This window comes from Papilio xuthus, unplaced genomic scaffold (assembly GCF_000836235.2).
Source record: "Papilio xuthus unplaced genomic scaffold, Pxut_1.1 DF825928.1, whole genome shotgun sequence".
Lineage (NCBI taxonomy): Eukaryota > Metazoa > Arthropoda > Insecta > Lepidoptera > Papilionidae > Papilio > Papilio xuthus.
In genome coordinates, this window is record NW_013532721.1 from 530,669 (window position 1) to 552,283 (window position 21,615).

A 21,615-nucleotide genomic window follows, 5' to 3' on the forward strand; every position below is an offset into this window, starting at 1 on the left:
CCGGCTGTCCTGGTTGACCCGGTTGTCCTGGGTAGCCTGGACTACCTGGTTGTCCCGCAGTGCCAGGTTGTCCTGGTTGTCCTGGGTAGCCTGGTTGTCCTGGTTGACCCGGTTGTCCTGGTTGACCCGGTTGTCCTGGGTAGCCTGGACTTCCCGGTTGTCCCGCAGTGCCAGGTTGTCCTGGTTGCCCTGGAGTTCCTGGTTGACTTGGTTTTCCTGGGTAGCCTGTTTGACCTGGTTGGCCTTGTTGTCCTGGTTGGCCTGGTTGTCCTGGAGTTCCTGGTTGTCCTGGAGTTCCTGGTTGTCCTGGATATACAGGTCCACCAGTTTGTCCTGTGGTGCTTTGCTGTCCAGGCTTTTGTGGGTATCCTGGTTGACCTGGTTGCCCTGGGTAGCCTTGTTGACCTGCCTGTCCTGGAGTTCCTGGTTGTCCTGGAGTTCCTGGTTGTCCTGGAGTTCCTGGTTGTCCTGGAGTTCCTGGTTGCCCTGGGTAGCCTTGTTGACCTGGCTGTCCTGGAGTTCCTGGTTGACCTGGAGTGCCTGGTTGTCCTGGGTAGCCTGTTTGTCCTGGTTGGCCTTGTTGTCCTGGTTGGCCTGGTTGTCCTGGGTAGCCTGGTTGTCCTGGATTGCCTGGTTGTCCTGATTGACCCGGTTTTCCTGGTTGACCCGGTTGTCCTGGGTAGCCTGGACTGCCCGGTTGTCCTTCAGTGCCCGGTTGTCCCGCAGTGCCAGGTTGCCCTGGTTGCCCTGGGTAGCCTTGTTGACCTGGCTGCCCAGGAGTTCCTGGTTGGCCTGGAGTGCCTGGTTGTCCTGGTTGACCCGGTTGTCCTGGGTAGCCTGTTTGTCCTGGTTGTCCTGGGTAGCCTGGTTGTTCTGGGTAGCCTGGTTGTCCCGCAGTGCCAGGTTGTCCTGGAGTGCCCGGTTGTCCGGGTTGACCCGGTTGTCCTGGGTAACCTGTTTGTCCTGGTTGGCCTGGTTGTCCTGGGTAGCCTGGTTGTCCTGGGTAGCCTGGTTGTCCTTGAGTTCCTGGTTGACCTGGAGTGCCGAACTGTCCAGGCTGCTGAGGTTTTTCTTGTTGAGTAGGCGGAACTATCGGTTGTCCTGCAAACATTACATTTTAGTAATATAGTCAAACCCGGATTAGGATGAAGATTTTTCTACCTAAAACTGATAAAGAGAAATAGAGCCCTTATGAACGAGAGATTCTCTATAAGTGAGACTTATCAATGTCTACCATTATTATATAAACGGTAGTCGAGTTCGCAACTGAGTTTTAAATTTTGGTAATCTGAATGTCTGTGCATATTCTGTGCATGCTTTTATTGTAAATAGAGTTTAAATAATATAGTAATTATTATCTCGGTTTTTTTTTTCAGAGTAAATAACCGTAACGGCAACATTGTAATACAAGTGTTACGAAAGTGGAAACTATGTGAAAAGATAAGTTGTGTTAAAAATAGATTACACGGAACAACCGTGTAGAAAATATATTTTTTTCGATATAACATATATTTCTATTTTTAAACTTAACTTATTTAATTTATTTCAATAACAAATTTTATATTTTCCTCCCAAAATGGGTTGGCGTCAGGCGACTGTCCGTAAAAGATTAAGCCAAAACTTTAACGTTTATTAAACTTTGTGCGCCCAACCGCACCTATGTTGATAAGGTAAGAAAGGTGATTAAATTAGTCTATTATTCAATAATAAATCTCGGCTCGGATCTCGACTCGGCAAGAATGTTTACCTTGTCCGCTCCCTGGCTTATAGCTGCCGTCGGGTCCAGTGGTACCGGGCCCTCCCGGTCCACCGGGGCCACCGGGACCGCCAGGTCCTCCAGGGCCGCCGGGCCCTCCAGGGCCGCCAGGACCACCTGGGCTACCTGGAGTTCCCGGGGTACCAGGTGTACCAGGGTAGTAACCACCTATCGAAAGAAGATATTATAAAAAAAAACTATAAAATGCGCTAAAAACTTGTAATGGGTGACCCTGCTTTAGCAATACAGTATTTTCCTACTAACACTACATTATAATAAATCTAATGTTTTTTTCCTTGGCAAGTTAAAACACACAGTACTGAAAAACAGTTGTTTGTATAAATAAATAAGTTTGTTTTTAACCTATTGAAAGGTTTACCTTGTCCTGGATAATAACCGCCATTGGGACCGCTAGGACCACTGGGTCCACTGGGGCCACCGGGACCACTAGGGCCGTTGGGGCCTCCAGGGCCGTTGGGGCCTCCAGGTCCACTGGGACTTCCGGATCCGCCAGCAGTGCCAGGTCCGCCTGGACCACCGGGTCCTCCGGGGCCACCTGGGCTACCGGGAGTTCCTGGGCTGCCTGGGGTACCTGGTGTCCCTGGCGATCCTGGGGTACCCGGATAGTAACCTCCTTGACCTGCCGTAATAATTATACATTTTTTATTACAAAATTGAAACGAATACCTGAATCATTTTATATAGGTCGTTTCCCAGTCGATCATAGTCGACAAAAAAGCAATATATGTAGTTGTTTAGACAATAATGCAATGACATATGGCTGAATAAAGATTCATTACCTTGTTCACTGCCTGGATAATATCCGCCCCCCGAGCCTGGTCCACCTTGTCCTAAAATATAAGACAGTTAAATAAATCAATAGATAATGGTATTTTCTGTGTTAGAATGTTTAACATCTAAAATGTTTTTAACATATCACTTAATTATAATATTATATTATTTAAACACTACGCTTTTTTTAATTAACGAATTAAAACATTTAATAAATATAACATCCTCATCATCATCGCACTATACATCCCTAATAAGGGGTTTGGAGCCTACCCTAAATCAGGGGTGACTAGGCCATAGTCAACCACGCTCGAACGTGCGATTGGCTGACTTCACACATATCTTTGTATTTTTTCTCAGATATGTGCCGATTGTGATGCGATTGTATCACGATGGTTTCCTTCGCCGTGAAAACGTCGGATAAATGTACATAATGTGTATATTGAACAACACATCGGTACCTAACGGGATTCGAACCTAGGACATGCATTTTACAAGTCAAGCGCTGAACGTTATTTTACAACATAACAAGTTCGTTACATCGTAAAATACAATACCTTGTCCGCCGCCTGGGTAGTATCCTCCACCAGATCCACCTGGTCCACTGGGTCCTTGTCCTAGAATTAAAATATTTAACAAATTCAACAAACGAAAAAAAAAATATCAGAAAAATATTTAAAAAAATGTAATCGTGAAAAGTACAGTAATGTTAAAAGTACTGTAGTAGTAATTTTTTCGGAGATTAAAAAAAATATGAACTTTAATAGATCAAAACGTTAACACGATCGATATAATATGCAAAGGGTGTTTTAACTTCCATTTAGTTATAATAAAAAAAGATAAAATCTAAATTGCATACCTTGTCCACCGCCTGGATAGTATCCACCGCCTGAGCCGGGCCCTGATCCCGATCCTCCTGATCCAGGACTACCTTGACCTGGGAATAAAGACAAAACTTTAAAAATTGTAAACACACACCTCGGACTTCATCTATACTGGTCCAGTTCAAAGAACTTACGTTTTATTATAACGGAACAGACGGAACAGAATGAACCAAGAAAGATTCTTTTATTCAATTCCGAGTATAAATAAAAAAGATCAAACGTTGCAAAAGAAATAGCTACAGTACGTGTATCAGATTCTAATATCAAGGTATAGCACATACCTTGTCCATTGCCTGGGTAGTAACTGCCTCCCGAGCCTGAACCCGGGCCGCCGGGACCGCCTGGTCCACCTGGTCCTCCTGGACCGCCGGGGCCGCCTGGTCCGCCAGGACTTCCTGGGCTGCCTGGTGTTCCTGGTGTGCCTGGGTAATAACCTCCTTGCCCTGCGATAAACACATGATGTATTCAAAATAATACATATGAATAAATAATATTGCACTGGCATCAAATGTTCAAATGTGCTTTGAGCTGGAATCTAAATATTATATTTTTCTTTGGATCGTTCCCTTGTAATTCTGTAATGATAAAAAATAAAGACCATCCAAATTCGCGACTGATTACCTCCTGGTCCATTGGGTCCTCCAGGACCATTTGGTCCATTGGGTCCTCCAGGACCGTTCGGACCTCCAGGACCATATGGTCCATTAGGACCACTCGGTCCGTAAGGGCCGTTGTTGCCTCCTTGTCCACTCGGTCCATAAACTCCATTGGGGCCTCCAGGACCGCCTGGTCCACCAGGTCCGCCTGGAGTTCCTGGAGAGCCTGGACTGCCCGGTGTGCCGGGAGTGCCTGGAGTACCGGGAGTGCCCGGTGTTCCTGGGGAGCCAGGAGTTCCCGGGTAATAACCGGGACCGTATGGGCCATTAGGTCCATTTGACGCGCCTCCACCTGAAAACCAAAAAAGATTATTTTTAAACGTGAGCGTGAATTGCGTGAAATGATCGAAACAATGTCAATTGGTATATTTTCAGTACATCTAATCAAAATATCGGAATAGGTACAGGTAGACCACGTTTACCACTGTTAAAAGATGTCACAAAATCTCACCTGGTGGCAAAACTCCTGGTTTAGGGTTGCTAGTCTGTCCGGCGCTGTCGGGTGGAGGGCGCGGTGCTACGGTGGGTGGTGGGCGAGTCGGTTTCGGTGGCGGCCTTGGGGGCACACCACCCGGTGTACGCCCGCAACCTTTCGGGAAGTACAGCTTCTCCCAAGGTATCGTTTGCCCAGGTATCGGTGGTGTTGATCCAGATACGTAGCTGAAGACAAAAAATTATTAACCTTAAGAAGAATGAAAAGCCAGTTAAAAAATTGCAAACTATTGTTTGTTTATAGAAGACTGATACAAAAAATCTACGAGACCTCATCGATCGTTCTAATCACGGCAATTAAAGTATCACTTACTTTTCATCGTATTCATGCTTCTCATCTGGGAAAACTTCGACTGGCTTCTCCGGCTCAACCACGCGGTATCCGTGGCTGTCGGCGACGTAGTGCGTGGCACGTAGATAGCCGTCAGGGTCAACATAACCATAGCAACCGTATGTCACTCCGTCCGGGCCGCGGTTCTCGTGGTGGAACTGGCCGTTCGGCCCGACGTCGTATCCAAAGCCGTATGCACCTGTTAAATAAATAAAAATGATTATTAGAAACATGATACTTTGAACTTTTACTTAACAACCACGATCGGTTGGATTTAGTATTCCTTAAAAAGTATTAAGTTATTGTATTTCTTCCAATCTTTTCACTACAAGTGTTAGGTACAGATGGACTATAGTTCGTCATCTTCAATTAACTTCGCGGTTCGGTATACGCGGTTTAGTGTGGGTAAACTGACTCATATTTATTCTTCCCGCACAAATGTGGGTAGTTAGAAATCTCTCACCGCTACGGGCAGGCGCGGGGCCTGCGGGGGCTTGTGCGGGAAAGTAGTGAGTCGTCAGAAAAGTTACACATCGGACGTGTTGGTTTCATAGCGTACAGGTGTCGCTTCAGAGTATACGCTTTCGCGTTCGGTTCAATTCGGTTCGATTCGGTTGGTCTGTAGTACGCTTACGGGAAGCGTTGCATCTGGTGTATCAGGAGTGCAGCAATGTCGGCGCCTTTAGATTATTTGACAGTAAATTATTCGACATCGATAGAGTGACCAGTACCCTGCTGGCGGTAAACGGGACATCGAGTTGGTAAGTACCACCTCAGATACTTACAATATTACGCCAACATTAACACGAAATTAATTCGAACGTGTTTGTCATGTAAAGATTTTAACTCTCTCTAATCAAAGATATATAAGATATACCAAAAACAGAATGTATACTAACTTGTATCGTAGTTGGTTTCATAGTATTGCTTTTTCTCATCGTCTTGTATATCGACTACAACTTCATTGTCGTTGGGATACGTTTGATCGTACTGACGGCCCTGTCGTATAAATTTTTCTATGTCCGCCTTTGTGACGTTCTTTGGAGATTCCCCGCTGATCACTGTTATGACCAGCAACGCCTGGAAAAGAAAAATAGCAATTTAGTTGAATTTTAATTCTGCGATGTTTTTATACTTGATAATAATAACTTTAAACCGTCATGGTGGATATAAAATATTATAGTACATTACATTTTTATGTATACATAAATACATGTTAAATATACTCCTCTACAAAAGATTTACAGACACATACTTAACATATGAGAGACATAAAATAAGAATAAAAACTTCTAACTGGTTCTGATATGTACGGGTAAAAAGTTTTAAGTTAAATTCAAATTTAAATATTTAATGTAAATCTTGTATTCATTTATTACTTTCCACTGATCTTTTACATTTCTTTTGACAAGTAAAATAAGTGATTATTAAACTAGCATGTTTAAAAACACCTATGGCCTAGTCACCCCTAACTTAGGGTAGGCTCCGAGCCCCTCGGTGGGGACGTATGTTGAGCTGATGAAGTTTAAAACAGGAGTCATACGTGTGTGCATTTATAAATGTAGGAATTGTTTCTACGACAAATAGGTATGTACATTTAAGATGGCTGTAAACACACGTCTGAGCGTAGTTAATGTTATTGCTACATGTTTAGGACTAGGTTCTTTTCGCAATAAATAACTAAACAGTATTGTATGGCGCACCTTTAATGCTACATGTATGGGAATATACAAAGTTTAAGTGTTATCTTAGTTTAAAGGAAACAGAATAGAAATATAACTTTATATCGTATACAAATTTGTTTAATTTTTAAAGATATAACGTTATAAAAGAAAAAGATTTAATTACTTGCTTCACATAAATTCAAAAGTACTATTCATAAGCTAGTGACCGACCTAGGCTATTTGCTTGAAATTGAATTTAATAAGTAGGAAATAAGCGAGTGGAAAGCCGCTAGCAACACCAGTAATTACATTATGTCTTTAATAAGGAGCTTATCATGAATATGATAATTTAAAACATGGTCGTTAAAAATAGTTGCCTTTAAAATCTTATGAAACTCACATTCCGTCGTATGTTTAGAAATGTTTACTTGCGCTGTATAAATATTTTTTAGCTAGGTGATGATAACTGTTCAAGGACATTTGTATCCTATTTGTAACATATTTAAAAATATAATAAAATAGTCAACAGTTACACTGGACTATTTTTTTTTATTTTATTAAACTACGAATTTTTAGAGGTTTTAACAATTTTCTTCAATGTTCTTGAAAGTCATAATTGGATATGAAGACGTAATTTAAATACGATATAACGTGAAGGGTTAAATTCCCTTAATGTTTTTATGTTGATAGGTTACATGTTACTTTGTTTGCTTAACCTGATGTGTACATGATCTCACAGAACATCGTTATCAAGAGTTTTTTATACATCTATATTTTCTCTAATGAGTATTTTTTTAAAACAATTAAACTAGTGGTTGACCACAAACTCAACTGATAATAAGTGATGTTTTTGTTAAATAATAGTACGCACCGGCTTAGTAAATGCTTAATCACCCTACTCTTGAAAACACCCACGATGACTGTCACGGCAGCACATTTCAATCCAAAACGTTAACAATTGACACGACATCCGAGTCCATTTTCACAAATTAATTTCTTACTAGTCCTTACTATAAAATGTTCTTAATCCTGCATTGCATAAGATTGACAGCTCAATCTTATTCTTATGAATACTTGTTGCGATCATTACAACGTTAAAATAGTATAAGAGTTGTTTACTTGTCTATTTCTTTTCTAAAATCTAAGTTTGTCATATTAATGCAATAATTATGAAACATATTACAAAGATACACTGTTGTAATAAGGAGGAGGCGCTAAAAATATTTTTGTACAAAGTTGATGTCACGTCGTGAGGTAAATCGGTAATCAATTGCAAAACTGTCAAGGAGCCACTCGACTGTATTGTGAATGTAAATATTAAATGTTAAGATGCTATCTCACGAAATGTAATTATTGTATTTAACCTTTGTAATGTTATATCGATAATTAATATCATTAAACTTTGATATGATATGATTTACGTTTGACATCGACATTGACATTATTTGTGATTAAAAGAATTTATTTATATTATAATTAAAAAAAAACTAGCTAGTCGCTCGCGACTCTGTTTGCACGGAATTAAAAAAAAAAACATTATTAGGAGTCTATGTATTCTTCCAGACTATGTTCTATATGTATGCTAATTTCCATCGCAATCCGTTCAGTCGTTCAGTGGTAGAGCCCGCTTTAACATCTTCGCACGAATCGGCCCGGCTCGTCCGGTGAGATACCACGACCACATAGAAGACAGGCGTGAAGTGGAAGCAATTCCGCGTTTCGTCTGATGAGTGTGCGTCCCGGAGGCCAAAATTAGTCCTCTTTCCCTTCCCACCCTTTTTCTTATAAGGAAAGGATGGGAAGTGGAAGTGGACTTTCCGGATGAGAGGATGCATGGAAAGGGAAAATATTTTCTTTCTGTGCATCCTCTTCTCCGTCGATTAAAGTTAGGCAACGCATATGCAATTGCGTATGTCTATGGGCAACGGTCACTTCGCTGTTTTAGCGATTTCAGGTGACCGCTCACTCGTTTGACACCTTGTAATATATAAAAAAAAAGTTAACTTCAAACAAACATTCAACCATCTAAACATTTGCAATATTAGTAAGATAAGATCTTTAACTTTTAATTTCTTTAAAAACAAGTTAATTGTGCTTTTTATATTAGATACTAAATAAATGAAGTAGATAGAAGGCAATTTGCTGACCAATATTTACTAAGTTAAGTCGTATTACGGCTTCGTTGCCTAATTGAGCGGCGCGGTAACTTCTGTTTTGCTGCTTAAACTAATATTGGATTATTTGAAGTAAAGTGGCGTATAAGAGGTGTAAAAATAATTTTATTTTCCCTGTAATGTTGTAAAAAGATGAAGAATGTCATTGTTAATTTAATTTGCGTAGATAAATTGACTCATATAAGGTTAATGTTTGTTCGATTTAAAACCAAGCCACGGTACATTTTCTAAATGTTATTCTTATGTATGTAGTAAAACCCGACAGATAAGTCTTTAATAAGGTGTAGCTTTAAATATCTGTTTTGACGCGTAATCTAACTAAAAATAACTGGTTTATACTAGTTATTTTTAGTTTTTCCCATTTTACATAAAACCCAGTCGACCTTTTGGTCGTTTGGTTTTATGTAAAATGGGACATTAAACTCGAAATTTCTTTTAATGATAGATTTAAATTCCAGTCCATTTATTTTGCAATTAAAGTTAATGAATATCCTAAGGATAATTTTCGTCTAACTCTACAAATACATTATTCATAACTGTAATATTACATTTGTGAATCGTCAATAAAATGTTGTTATTCAACAAAACATCTTTTACAATAACAGAAAAAATGTAACCTATTAATAATATTCTTTTTTTGAATTCTTAACCTTTAATTCGACGAAATTTTTTGTAGAAAAAAAATGTTTTTTTATAGTAAAGTCATACTTAGGTTATTTTCTCTAAACTAGTTTAGTAGATTTTTTTAATTAGTTGTTCGACACACTGGACACTATTAAATTAAGGGTTAACAAATTATTTAACATCGACTTAAGAAATACTAATTTAAAAAAATCGTATTACAAAACGCTAAAACTTTCTATTGATTATTTTATCTTATGCAAAATTAACGTAGAATCTTTTACGTAAATGACCGCTGCTGACCGCGTTTGTTATGCTAAAATAAACCCAAAAGATTACGGTGATGTGGATCAAGAGGTTAGGATTTTCACTTTATATTTCGAACCGACACAATCGTATTCAGTACGCGTTTGGTTTATATTTTAGCAACGTCCCCGATGTCCGTGACCGCCACAAACTATAGTCGTTTCTAACCCACGTAAACACACATACAAGGTGTAAATGTGTTTAATCGCACATACGTGTAAGCATTTGAAAAAAGCCGCATTTCTTTTACAGTGAAAATTCGCGACACAATACTTTTGACATAGAATTCTAAACGAGTATTGTGACAAGTTTTTATTAAATGCTTCAAAAGAATGACAATGTACCGTAACTTATAGACTTGAAAATGGTTATTTTGTAGTATTTTTACACTCTATGTCCTTTATTGCTAGTGGCCAGTGTCACGACGCGAACCGTTTTGTTTCTACTCGATTGCGCTAGTTTTTTTTAACTTTAGTTAAATAACCCAATGCACATCTTGGTAAACCATCAAAGAAGTCTATGTAAGGGAAAGGTATATAAGTTCATTTAATTCCAACAAATTTATTATTTGTTTGTTAATTTAAAGATTTTTGTAACGTGTATTAAAAGAAGTCCTTGGGAATATTTTGGAATGAATTTAAAAACAAAATCTTTAACCAATGTTATGTCAAGAAACATACAAATACATTGTGTTGGGTGATTATTAGCATACATAGTGCTAATATTAATAGTAACATCAATGCTGATATAAATTTAAGTCTAAAAACTGGTCACATTTTATCTACATATTTATTAGGACGATTATTCAAGAAATAAAGACATTTATTTTAAAGCGGATTTAAACAACGTCTCTAGCTCTTCCAGTATACTTTTAATTCAATTTAAATAATATAAAATCATTTTTTATTATCATTTATTAATATGTCAATGGTGACATTCAGAGTAAGTAACTAACAAGAATGCGTGCAAAGATTTAGTAATGTGGATGAGGCCCCAGGGGTTAGACAGGATCGCGCTAAATGGTTTGAATTGTCTATCCAATTTTTTTAAAGAAAGAGCAGAAAACAAAACTAGAAGAACAATAAGTTTAGAGATCGCAAGCAGAATTAAAAAGCGCCGTTAAGTTACAAAGTCTTAAATAACTTAGCGTTAGCCACACGAAAGTTAAATTACTCGTGCGACAAGTTTGTTTACAATTTATGTTTTTTTCAAGTTATCCTTGTTTATACCGCATTCTTAGTTCTTTTATCCGCCTAATTTTGTATTTAGATTGTTTTGTTTTTCACAGAGAATTCCAGTTAAAAAAGGTGAGAACTTTTTACAAGAGATTTAATCTGGTTTACTTTGTAACTCGCCGCTTGCAGACGAATTTGCATTTTTTTATTCTGTCTGGATGCATGTTGCTGAAATGGAACTAAGGTCTTGACCGCACTATATTTATAACAAAGACAAGCTTGTATTACTTCCATATTTCCTATAAAAAGTAGTATCATTAAAGATAACTCAATGATAAGTTGTCATTGAATTGTCCACTTTTTGCGGGCATTTAAGCTGGCATCGTTTTGTGGTATCAGACTTTTCATAATACAATATTTTTTCTTAATTTTATGAAGTAATTATTAATTGAAGCGTCAATAGCCTAATGGTTAAGGATACGGATTTCCGATCACGAGGTCGGGGGTTCGTATCCCGCCATTCGACTATTGTCGTAAACCATATCCTAGCACAAGCATACAGCTTAGTTGGAATGGTGAAAGAAATATTAGTAAGTTTAGTTCCGTTAAATATTAATATACAAGATTAAATTAAAATAATTCTATTAGATATAATTTAGATGAAAGACAAATATATAAACAATACAAGGTATTATATCAAACAAAATAGTTAATATCATCGATTATTATATTAATGCAATCGTATTTAAATTAACGAAGTCAAAGTTCGTAGTCAATCGAAATGTTTGGTATAATATGTCAAGGTTTCGATAGGTGACGCCATCAGATTATGTCACACACTCACTAATGTTTGGAAGCAATTTTAAGCGTTAAGTGGCTATGCAAACCGGCGAAGGTCGCGTGCATCCGGCAAGAGACGTCAGACCAACAGTATACCGTGCCCGTGCACCAGTGAAAGTGTCAGGTGATTTTACTAACCTTTGATGTCAAGCTATTATATCGAACACATTTATTACAAAACTTTAAGATGAGTGACGCTATTAAATTTGGTAATATTATGTTAAAATATTTACGCGTAGACTAGTAAGGAAGAGGGTAAGGCAACAATCAAACAAATGAGTAAAATGAAATGATTAGAAAGAACTAAAAGAGATTAAATGCTCAGATCTGTTTTCGTTTAACACTTCAGTAATAATTATTTTAAGTTTTTACTGTTATTATTAACGATTTATTTTATGTTTCAAAAATATTTTTAAGAACTATTACAGTCAAACGATTGATGTATTCAATTAATATTATGTCTGAAAAATAAATTTTAGCCAGACTGAAATTTACTCTACTCAACCAATGTACCTACGAGTGTGAAATTGACAGCAACTTTTAATAATTATTAAGTTTGTTTCTATATATTTTAGTTTAGGTTTGTTATCGATTCTTTAGCCTTGTAGCAACAAGTCGTGTGAATAATTTTAACAAATGATCTAGTTTTGTCAATGAACGTAGTACATTATGTATTCTAATTGAATCAATCACATCACTAAAGAGTCGTAAATTGTTGAATTAATCAAAATATTATTATTTAATTTAGTTAATTTATGAAGTCAATGACTTCTTGTCTTTATCTCATTCATAAACTACAAGGGGAAGTAAATTAATATTATAATTATTTAAATGTAGAGCATTTAAATTGTGCTTTTTTGGAATTTGTAATATATATTTAAGAGCTTAAAATTCCACGGAAAGAAAATACAGTATCTTTTTAATAACAATAAATAAAAAAATAATAATTGGTGTTTCGATACATTACTAGCCATGAACTTGTATGGCCCTTGTTACTTTTATTAAATGAGATGTACGTCAAGCCCATTACAAACGAGATATAATTACATAACGCAATGGCCTCTTGTTTAACATTCCATTTCTGTTAAAGTATTTTATTAAGCAGACATCTGGTGATTTATCGTCGTATTTATAGGTTTTAAGGTTGTATTGCTATACTTGGCCTACGTTCCGGCCAGACGTATGTTACGAAAGGCTTTACAGAACAATGCTTTAAGTTTATAACTTTATAAAGCTGGCTACACACCTTCATTTTTTACAACATTGTAATCTTTATTTTTTGTTTTTACTAATCTTACTAATATTATAAATACGAATGTATGGATGTTTGTTTCAAGGTATCCCCAGAAAGTCTGAACAAATCTTGCTGAAATTTGGCATATATGTAAAAATATACTGGAAGAACATATAGGCTACTTATCAAGTTTTTTTTTAATTACGCGCGGACGGCGACAGCTATAAGTAAATAAATATTAAAATAGGCAGTTCAGTTAAGTTAGTATTGTATGTATATAATTGTACAATTTGATTGTATCTTTACGTTTGTAACCAATTAACACAATAGTTATTTCTGACAATATGTCACGCGTAAATTAAATCTTTTAACTATTGTCAAATATTTTCCAACTCGTAGCGGAAGACTTCGGCGTTTTTTTGACCTCGACGAGGTATTTCGAATTATCATATAAGTTTTTATAACATCTACGTTATACGATTGTAAGAGATTTACAGGAATAAATGTTTTTATATTGGAATACTTAATCTTTTCGCTTTACGATCGGAAAGTTTTCATCTATAGATTCCAAAAAAGATATATGAAGTAGAAAGAGTTGTACGATAACTAGTCATTGTTCTTAAAATATTTTCTATATCTGTAATATTGTTGTCACGATTTGTAAATCAACGTCAAAAAATTTTAAAATAATTCTTGTTCGTTTGTACATTTAGGATTGTCTTAACTACTGCTCTTATAGTTCTTAATTGATAATTAGATAGACTCTTAGTGTAGGTAGTAAAATTAAATCTCCAATAAGACGGACCAATAACTGACTGAAACAGTGAATTAAACTAAACATCTTGTATTGAACAAAAAAAGAGTAGGTTCTTGCTAATTGTGAGTAATCATAATGTTTCATTGCCATCGATGTATTTACTTTATTGAAAGGTAACGATCGTGCTACTTGTTTTATGTTTGAAATTAATAAAAAATATATTGATTAATTGATCCGGTAAGTTTGTGGACGCAAACGAGACAGAAAATTTAAACATCCGGTAAACACCAGGTTCAGTAACCTGAAATTAAAATTAGATCTAAAATAAAAGTTTTTTTCCTTCCAAACTTAATTGGACAAGTTTAAATTTATTGCGATTTCTTAATCATTAGTCACTTATAAGGCTAAAATGTTCGTTATGTTTTTATAAAAGATTTTATAAGCAACTAGCTGTCGCCCGCGACTCTGTGCGCGCGGGATTATAATAATATTAGACGATTCTCAGACCTACTGAATATGACTATTAAATTTCATACAAATTGGTCAAGCAGTTTCGGAATATGGTAACTAACATTGTGACACGAGAATTTTATAAATAAGATATATTCCTTAATATTTTGCAGTCTACAGTCTCTATATTACAGGATATTAGCATTTTACGTAAGTGTCACCCCTAATATTCCAACGACATTTTATAATGACGTCAATGTCTGTACCAGAAATAGGGTTGACACTTTTCGTTTTGTAACTAACGTCTCATTATAATATTTTCTGTAGTTCTCTTATAAAGTAATTGAAATAATTTATTTATTTTAGTATGTGGCCGACATTCTGTTGATTACATCATGATCTGTCAGAGGTGAGCCGACGAGCATCTTCAACCTTTAAACTATTCCGGGCTCTTCGCGAATATCTTTATTCAATATCTCACTCCGCTCTTAGTTTTACAACCGGAATATTGTTTGTATCGACATTAGATTAAAAATAGTGATGACTCATTAACGAAATATCAAACCGTAGACGTGGACTGTTGGCATTCCTGAATTTTAACGACATTTGAAAGATATCTGCCCCGATAAATATACTTAATTTAAGATTTTGTTATAAAACTATCGACCAATTTATACATTAATTTATATTTTCTTAGTTATTTTAATATGTAACGCTAATGGTTAACACAATTAACTAACATTTAGGTTTTTGAACCAAAGCTGTAAAAATCACTCCTATGAAAACAGTTTAAAGTTTCTTTTAGTAGTTTTTTTGTTTATCTTTTAAAAGAACATATCAATCTCGTAGACAAAATTGGCTACAGGTATACAGATTATACAATTTTGATAATTTATTTTCCAGACACATTCATAAAAAAAAAAATGATTTTCATAAAAATCGTTGAAGTCTTTTACATTAATGGTTGTGTGAGAGTGGTTTTGTGTCAAATGAAAAATTATGGAAAAAAATATGGAGTTTAATTTCTAAGTATTGGGTTTGACCCTTATGTTAATTTTGTATAGTATACCATACATGCAACTTTATAAAAATATACGATCACTATAAAATAATTTTTAACTTATTTTTTTTGTAACTTTGTTTTTTGCTTTTCTTCAAAAAAGAAATCTTGCCAAGGGTTAAAGGAAAAATAAAGTAAAATTTTTGAGCCTTGTAAAACTTTGGTGTGTGAACAAATTGCAATAAATTTTAATTCTTGCGTGTAGTGGAAAAAGCCAACGGCTTTTCATGTATTACATTTGTGCCGACAAACGGTTGTGCTCAAACATTACTCTGTTTCAGTTCATATAGTTTTTTATTTTATTTTATTTCCTTCATAGCCCAAAGCTGCACTATTTCCTTTTTATTTACCTTTTATTTTATACTATATCTTTACATTTTGTGCCATTTTATTTGTTCCACAAAATCTCTTTTGACGTAAACACATTTACATTCAGAACTGAATGTTTTAACAAGATTACTTTTTCAAAGTCCTGCATGTACTGCATTAATGACTAAGTCTTAATTTATAACAGTATTCAATTTATACTAATTATTATTAACTACTTATACTAGATTAGGTCAATCAATTAAATAAAACATCTGTACCGTTAATATGAGTAGAGATAAACTTATGCACTATCAGTTTAATCGATGTTTTGATTGACAACACAATGTGTGAGACGTGCATTATATGACAAGGATTGCGACACACCCATTAAATTGAGCGTAATCGACAATGTCAATGTCCCTGGTCCATTAGGTTTTTGACATATTTTGCAAATGAGTCTAACGACCCGGCTATGATAAAACATAGATTTATCTATTTATTATAGAAAGAAAGATGTGTAAAATTTTACATTATAATAATTGAAGAACAACAATGTATAATTTATGCTGTATAGATTGGACTCCGAAACACCTAGTAGAGTTACTAGAACTACAACATAGATCAGCAGTCAAGGCTCTAAATGCATATAAATGAGTGTCACAATAAAGCTTTTATAATTTTTCATAAAATATTTTATTATTCTTTTAATTTTTTACTCTTTTCTTATTGAAAGAAATCAGATAGTTGACATAAGGGATACTAAATAGAGATAATCTTATATATAAAATTCTCGTGTCACAATTTTCGTTCCCATACTCTTCCGAAACGGCTTGACCGATTCTCATGAAATTTTGGAGTATATTGAGTAGGTCTGAGAATCGGCCAACATCTATTTTTAATACCACGCGGACGGAGTCGCAGGCAACAGTTAGTATTATATAGAGTTAAAAAATAAAATTACTTGTGGAATATTTTAATAAAAGTATACATAAATAATCATGTTTTATGTTTATAAAATGCATGCATTCGTGCATGTTCGCCAGATTATCTTATCATTTCTTTCACCGTACTCGTATAATTTATATAATTTTGCCCAATTTTCTTCCCGACACTAAAAAGCATACGTTATTACGTTTCGTCGGGAGTTTGCAAATTACGCTCTCGACGAAACTTCATTCCCTTGTATTATTCAAAGAAACTTCTTATATTTCAACATGTAAAGGAACGTAATATTTTTTGTTAGTAATGTTTAGGATGTATAATTAGATAGTAAATATTCAATAGACGTACGATACAATCATTTCAAACGAATATGTCGTATTGTTAATCTCAATATAAATTATTATTAGCTGTTTTGGCCTCTCCCGTGTGAATTTGTCTATTGACCGTTAACAAATATGAATACGATCTATATTTCTAATGATTACGATTTAAAATAGTTGTTTGGTTGAAATCAAGTGTTATACAATACGAGTAAACTATTGGTAAAGTAAAAAATCAATGATAGTAACAAATTACAGTACTCTTGGCCTGGAAATCTAAGTTTGCGTCTCATATAAGTTGCGTAACATGTTTGTATAACGACCTTGTTCGTTAATAAATTGTTATATACGAGTGTTTTACGGCAAACCTATTTGTTTGTTTTGTCATTTGGATGAACGTTAAAACTACTAATGATACCAACTTAGGCCTAATTTATCACGAAAATTCATATTCAAATTCACCGGTCTGACTATATCTGGTTATTGACATTTCTTTCAAATATTTGCTTCAATAAATTCTTTTATGAGTTTTAGAAAAATTAAATATTAATGTTTGTTTAACTATCGAAATTGATAATAGTTAATCGATATTCAATATTATGAAGGTAAACGAGTTTAATTGCCAAGTAACGTGAGGATGAGCTAGCTGAGTCAGTGCCTACGTCATCGTCCTCTCGATGATCTTTTAACGGCACATGTAACCTAGTCACCGTCTCTCGGAGGGCACTATTCCTATTATATAAAGCTTCGATACACTTTTACGGTTACTATGTCTGGTGACATGTTTTACGACAAAACGGACCTGGTTTTTTTTAAACCTTTTGTTCTATTATTCCATTCAATGGACTCTAGACGTCTGCTCTAATTGTAGCACACGTTGACTTTCCAATATTTAGACATGTTATATGGTGAGAGAGATTGCTTAGAGTTTTAATTTTTTTATTACTCATTTTCGCGATCTTCAATTATTATTGGCATTTTCTCGTTTAAGTTTTTAGTCTACTTTAACTTAAAGAAAGATTTTTAGCATTAATCCGTACGTTTTGTTTTATTTTTCAAAGAAGAAAAGGATGTTCTAGAATTTCACAATTCTAAGGAAATTGTCAACGCAGTCGGCATAATGGAGCAAGTTCCCAAAATTGTGTACGCCATTTTGTTTTATAATGATCTAAATCTTGATTAGTCAGAGGCCATTTTAGAGGACATTCAACTTTATCATTATTTTTTTAAGTTTAAGGCGATTTGGCTCCATTACAGGACAAACAAAACATGCGTTTAGTAAAAAAAAAACGATTACCAAGGTTGTTTTTGTGATAATACCATTAACACGAGGAGTTTAATATAAAAATGCATTTTCCATCTTGCATGTCTCTCCGTGCATCTACCAAGTATTTAAGTTGCAAAAACAGGTTCTTTAAAGTTATAACTCTAGTTCAGAAAAGAAATTATTAATATTTGAAAACTTTGATTATTTTTAATAACTTTAATAGTGTTTATTTAATAATAAAAACGAGAATTGTCTTGAAATAAAAAAAACAAAGAATTTTTTATGTGATTATAAAAAATCGAATCGGTTTGTTAAATTGTTAGCAAGCTATGTTTTTTATATAAAATGTACAGCCGATTTATATTCGATTCGGTTGTTATATTGTTGTTTCTACCTTGTTAAAATAACTCAATTAATATGTATTATTAGTTAAATCGTATAACTTGATGTTTTTTGAATAATAGTAGATAAATCTTGTATATTATTGTAGAATATTTTAATGGCTTTTGTTGATATTGTCAAGGAAATCCAGTGAGGTAGTGAAATATGACAACAGTATGAGGTAACACGTGGCAACAAGTGAAGATTTAAATTTTAAATTAACTAAACTTGAATAAATTCAGTTGGAATTTTTTTAAACCAATGAATTTGTGCTTATATCGTTATATTGTATTGGTTATATCAAAACTTATAAAAAGGGTATCGGTCTTTCAAGACCGGCTTACTGTTTTAAGGTTCCGTCTGCCGTTTTTTTATTTACGGTTTATTGACTTAAGTTACTTTGGACCTTTGTGTGATTTGTCGTACGAATATATAATAAGTTAATTTAATTTTACTTATACATAAAAATATTGTTCGTAACATTAACTTAAACATGATTTTATGAATTATTAATTATTAAATTGCTATAAGAACACGCATGTTTTTGTGTTTTCGGGCGATGACTCACTCTCTTAATGTGATAAGATACCTATCCAAAGAAAAGGTCAAGGCTGTTAAAAAAAACTTATTTTCGCTCGATCAGTATCATAAAGAGCAGGATCTTTTGTCTTTAATAAATCTCAAACGAAAACATGATTTTCATGAATACATTAATATTTTACTTTAAAATACAGAAATATTTTTCACGGTTATTTAAAAAAAATATTCATAATAATATAATTATAATTCAAGAGCAATACATATCAACAAATTAATATGAATTATTATAATTTAAATATTGGCATTTATAATTTAGTTTAGTTTTATATTACAAAATATATAAAAAAAATTGAATATCTTATAATTCAAAGCTATTGTAAAATTATACGTATAATTAACTATAAGTTAATTATAAGGATAAATAAAACTATAATAAATAGAGATTAATAATAAATTAATAGTTAATATAATTTAAAGATAAACTTACCAAAGTACAAAATTGTAACCCCCGCCCCATGGCGCAGGTGTTGGCCCTGCAGGCCGTCAGACAGTTAAGGGTTCGTTCCTCGGTCAATATACAACACAAGTTAAAGCCTCAAAACAGTGCCGGCTATGTTCGTTACGTGTTAAAATTCGCTAACATGCCCCGCGCGCCAGCGACGGGCTTTTAATACTAAAATGTGCAAACTCAAAGATGCGCCTCTTATATGACTTCTTACGTTGTTCGGATACCGCAACGTATTTGGCATATAGTCCGTATGTGTGCGTGTGTTTTGGCGACGAAGCCTTAATGCATATGTGTGCGTAGGTGACAGGCTTTGATAACACTCCATCTCTTGTTCCCTGATACATAAAGAAGCAGTTTACCGTATTAACAGCTCACATAAATCACACATCAGAGTAAACCTTATCCGAAATGTTATAATTTTCACATTAGCGAAAATTAATAGATTTTAAATAGGCGTAAAGTTTTTTTTCGATAATAAATAATATGATGCCGTATTCTGTCCTGATAATTCGACCATTGGCTATTAATTATGCCTTTCTTCTAATGAAAAATAATATTTTATTCAAAGATTTACGAATTTATTTTACATTATTTGAATTTCTTTTAAAAATAATTTAAAAGAAAAGACAGTGAAAAAAAGGTTTCGCGGGCCATCGTAATTAGCACTTTTAAATATGAGATTTTTAAGCCGAGACCAAACTTTAATGGGTTGCTTTTGTCTAAAAGCGTGACTAATTATGCTGGCAGTAAAAGGGTAGAAAAGTTCTTTTTTAAATCTGAATCCAATAACTGTATCCGCTGTACGGTATTGGGTACGAACCCAGCAGGGACAAAATTTGTCTATTTTTTCCGGATAATTCACGAATACTTAAAAGTTACGGACTGTAACTTAAAACTATGTTTGTCGTGTGATTAAATTATCATCAATTACTTAAAGCCAGCAGGACTAACTTTGTATTTTTATTTAAAGAAGGTTATGTACCTTTCAAAAAAATAAAAAGAATTTGGTAATTTTCACACTTTATTGCGCAGGTGCTTACGGAATATGTCCTTAGATATTGTTCATTATCGGTCACTTAACATCATTTAAAACGTAAATAGAAGATAAAAATGAAAATATTTTACGTAAAAAAAATGAATTTACATTCTGAATGAAATTAAAATAAAACATAACATCTTTCTATTCTTCTTCTTCTTGAGGTGCCTCTCCGACTAGCGAAGGTTGGCGATCAGTTCTCCATATTTTCCTTTGTTTTAAAATTTTATCTATCTTTCTATTAAAAATTTTAAATAACTTGATTTTCTATATTCGTGAAAAAGTTAAAACTTGTTTTTTTAATTTCCATGGATTTAATTGAGCCAAACAGCCAGTTACTCAGTAATTCTAAACAATTAATTTACAAGTAAAAATATCCCATGTTTATTACTTAATGCTTAAATTTAGTTTTAAAGTTGATAGTTAAACACAAAAGACTAAGTAAGCTCGGCTTTGCTTAATGCCAGCATGTGGGCGGTGCGGTCATGCATTTGTCTAAATACGTTGCTAATGCCCTTTTAAACAGTAAATGAGACTTTTATTACGTTTTGTTTTTAATTTAATTACAGGAGTCACAAAAACATTTCCAATTATTGTATCTTATTAATATATACTGTAGCCCGCGACACCGTCCGCGCCGCATTAAAAAAACTTAATTAATAGCCGTAGTGTTCTTCTAGGCTGTGTTCTACATCTATGCCAAATTTCAGCGGGATCCGTGTAGCCGTCCTGGAGATAGATTTCAATGAACATCCACCCATCCATCCATACATCTGAACATCTGCATTTTTAATATTACTTAGATAGTAAGTAAAAACATAGCTGTTTACCTTGTTTGTCTGTAGTTGTATATCAACTAACTGCCTGGTATCCAAAAGTACTCCTGACTAATAATGTTTGGTACCTAATCAGCTCTAGAGATGTCCATAGAAATCTATATCTATTGCAATTTTGTTCTATTCAAATAAACATTGTCATCTCTGTATTGCTGGTCAAGTTATTTTTTATACAAAATATCGATGTTTTGTTTATATCAAAAATACGTGGGAAGTTATTAAAATCTGTTTGTACGATGTATGATTAATTCGGGTTAATAATTTCGGTGATTACTATTAAATTT

General features: G+C 34.4%; 1 protein-coding gene across 1 annotated transcript in view; it reads right to left on the bottom strand.

Annotated features, from left to right (window-relative positions):
- Nucleotides 1-19,633, bottom strand: part of CPR146 (collagen) — a 23,489-nt gene extending 3,856 nt beyond the window's left edge. The window contains exons 1-12 of the mRNA XM_013322112.1: nucleotides 19,439-19,633; nucleotides 5,811-5,991; nucleotides 4,894-5,110; nucleotides 4,540-4,748; nucleotides 4,054-4,380; nucleotides 3,714-3,875; nucleotides 3,408-3,485; nucleotides 3,106-3,165; nucleotides 2,557-2,607; nucleotides 2,136-2,396; nucleotides 1,883-1,924; nucleotides 1-252 (exon numbers count right to left, since the gene is read on the bottom strand). Coding sequence (XP_013177566.1) covers nucleotides 1-252; nucleotides 1,883-1,924; nucleotides 2,136-2,396; nucleotides 2,557-2,607; nucleotides 3,106-3,165; nucleotides 3,408-3,485; nucleotides 3,714-3,875; nucleotides 4,054-4,380; nucleotides 4,540-4,748; nucleotides 4,894-5,110; nucleotides 5,811-5,991; nucleotides 19,439-19,468 — 1,870 coding nt within the window. The 5' untranslated portion in view covers nucleotides 19,469-19,633. The remainder of the gene's footprint in view (nucleotides 253-1,882; nucleotides 1,925-2,135; nucleotides 2,397-2,556; nucleotides 2,608-3,105; nucleotides 3,166-3,407; nucleotides 3,486-3,713; nucleotides 3,876-4,053; nucleotides 4,381-4,539; nucleotides 4,749-4,893; nucleotides 5,111-5,810; nucleotides 5,992-19,438) is intronic.
- Between the last annotated feature and the right edge of the window lie 1,982 nt (nucleotides 19,634-21,615).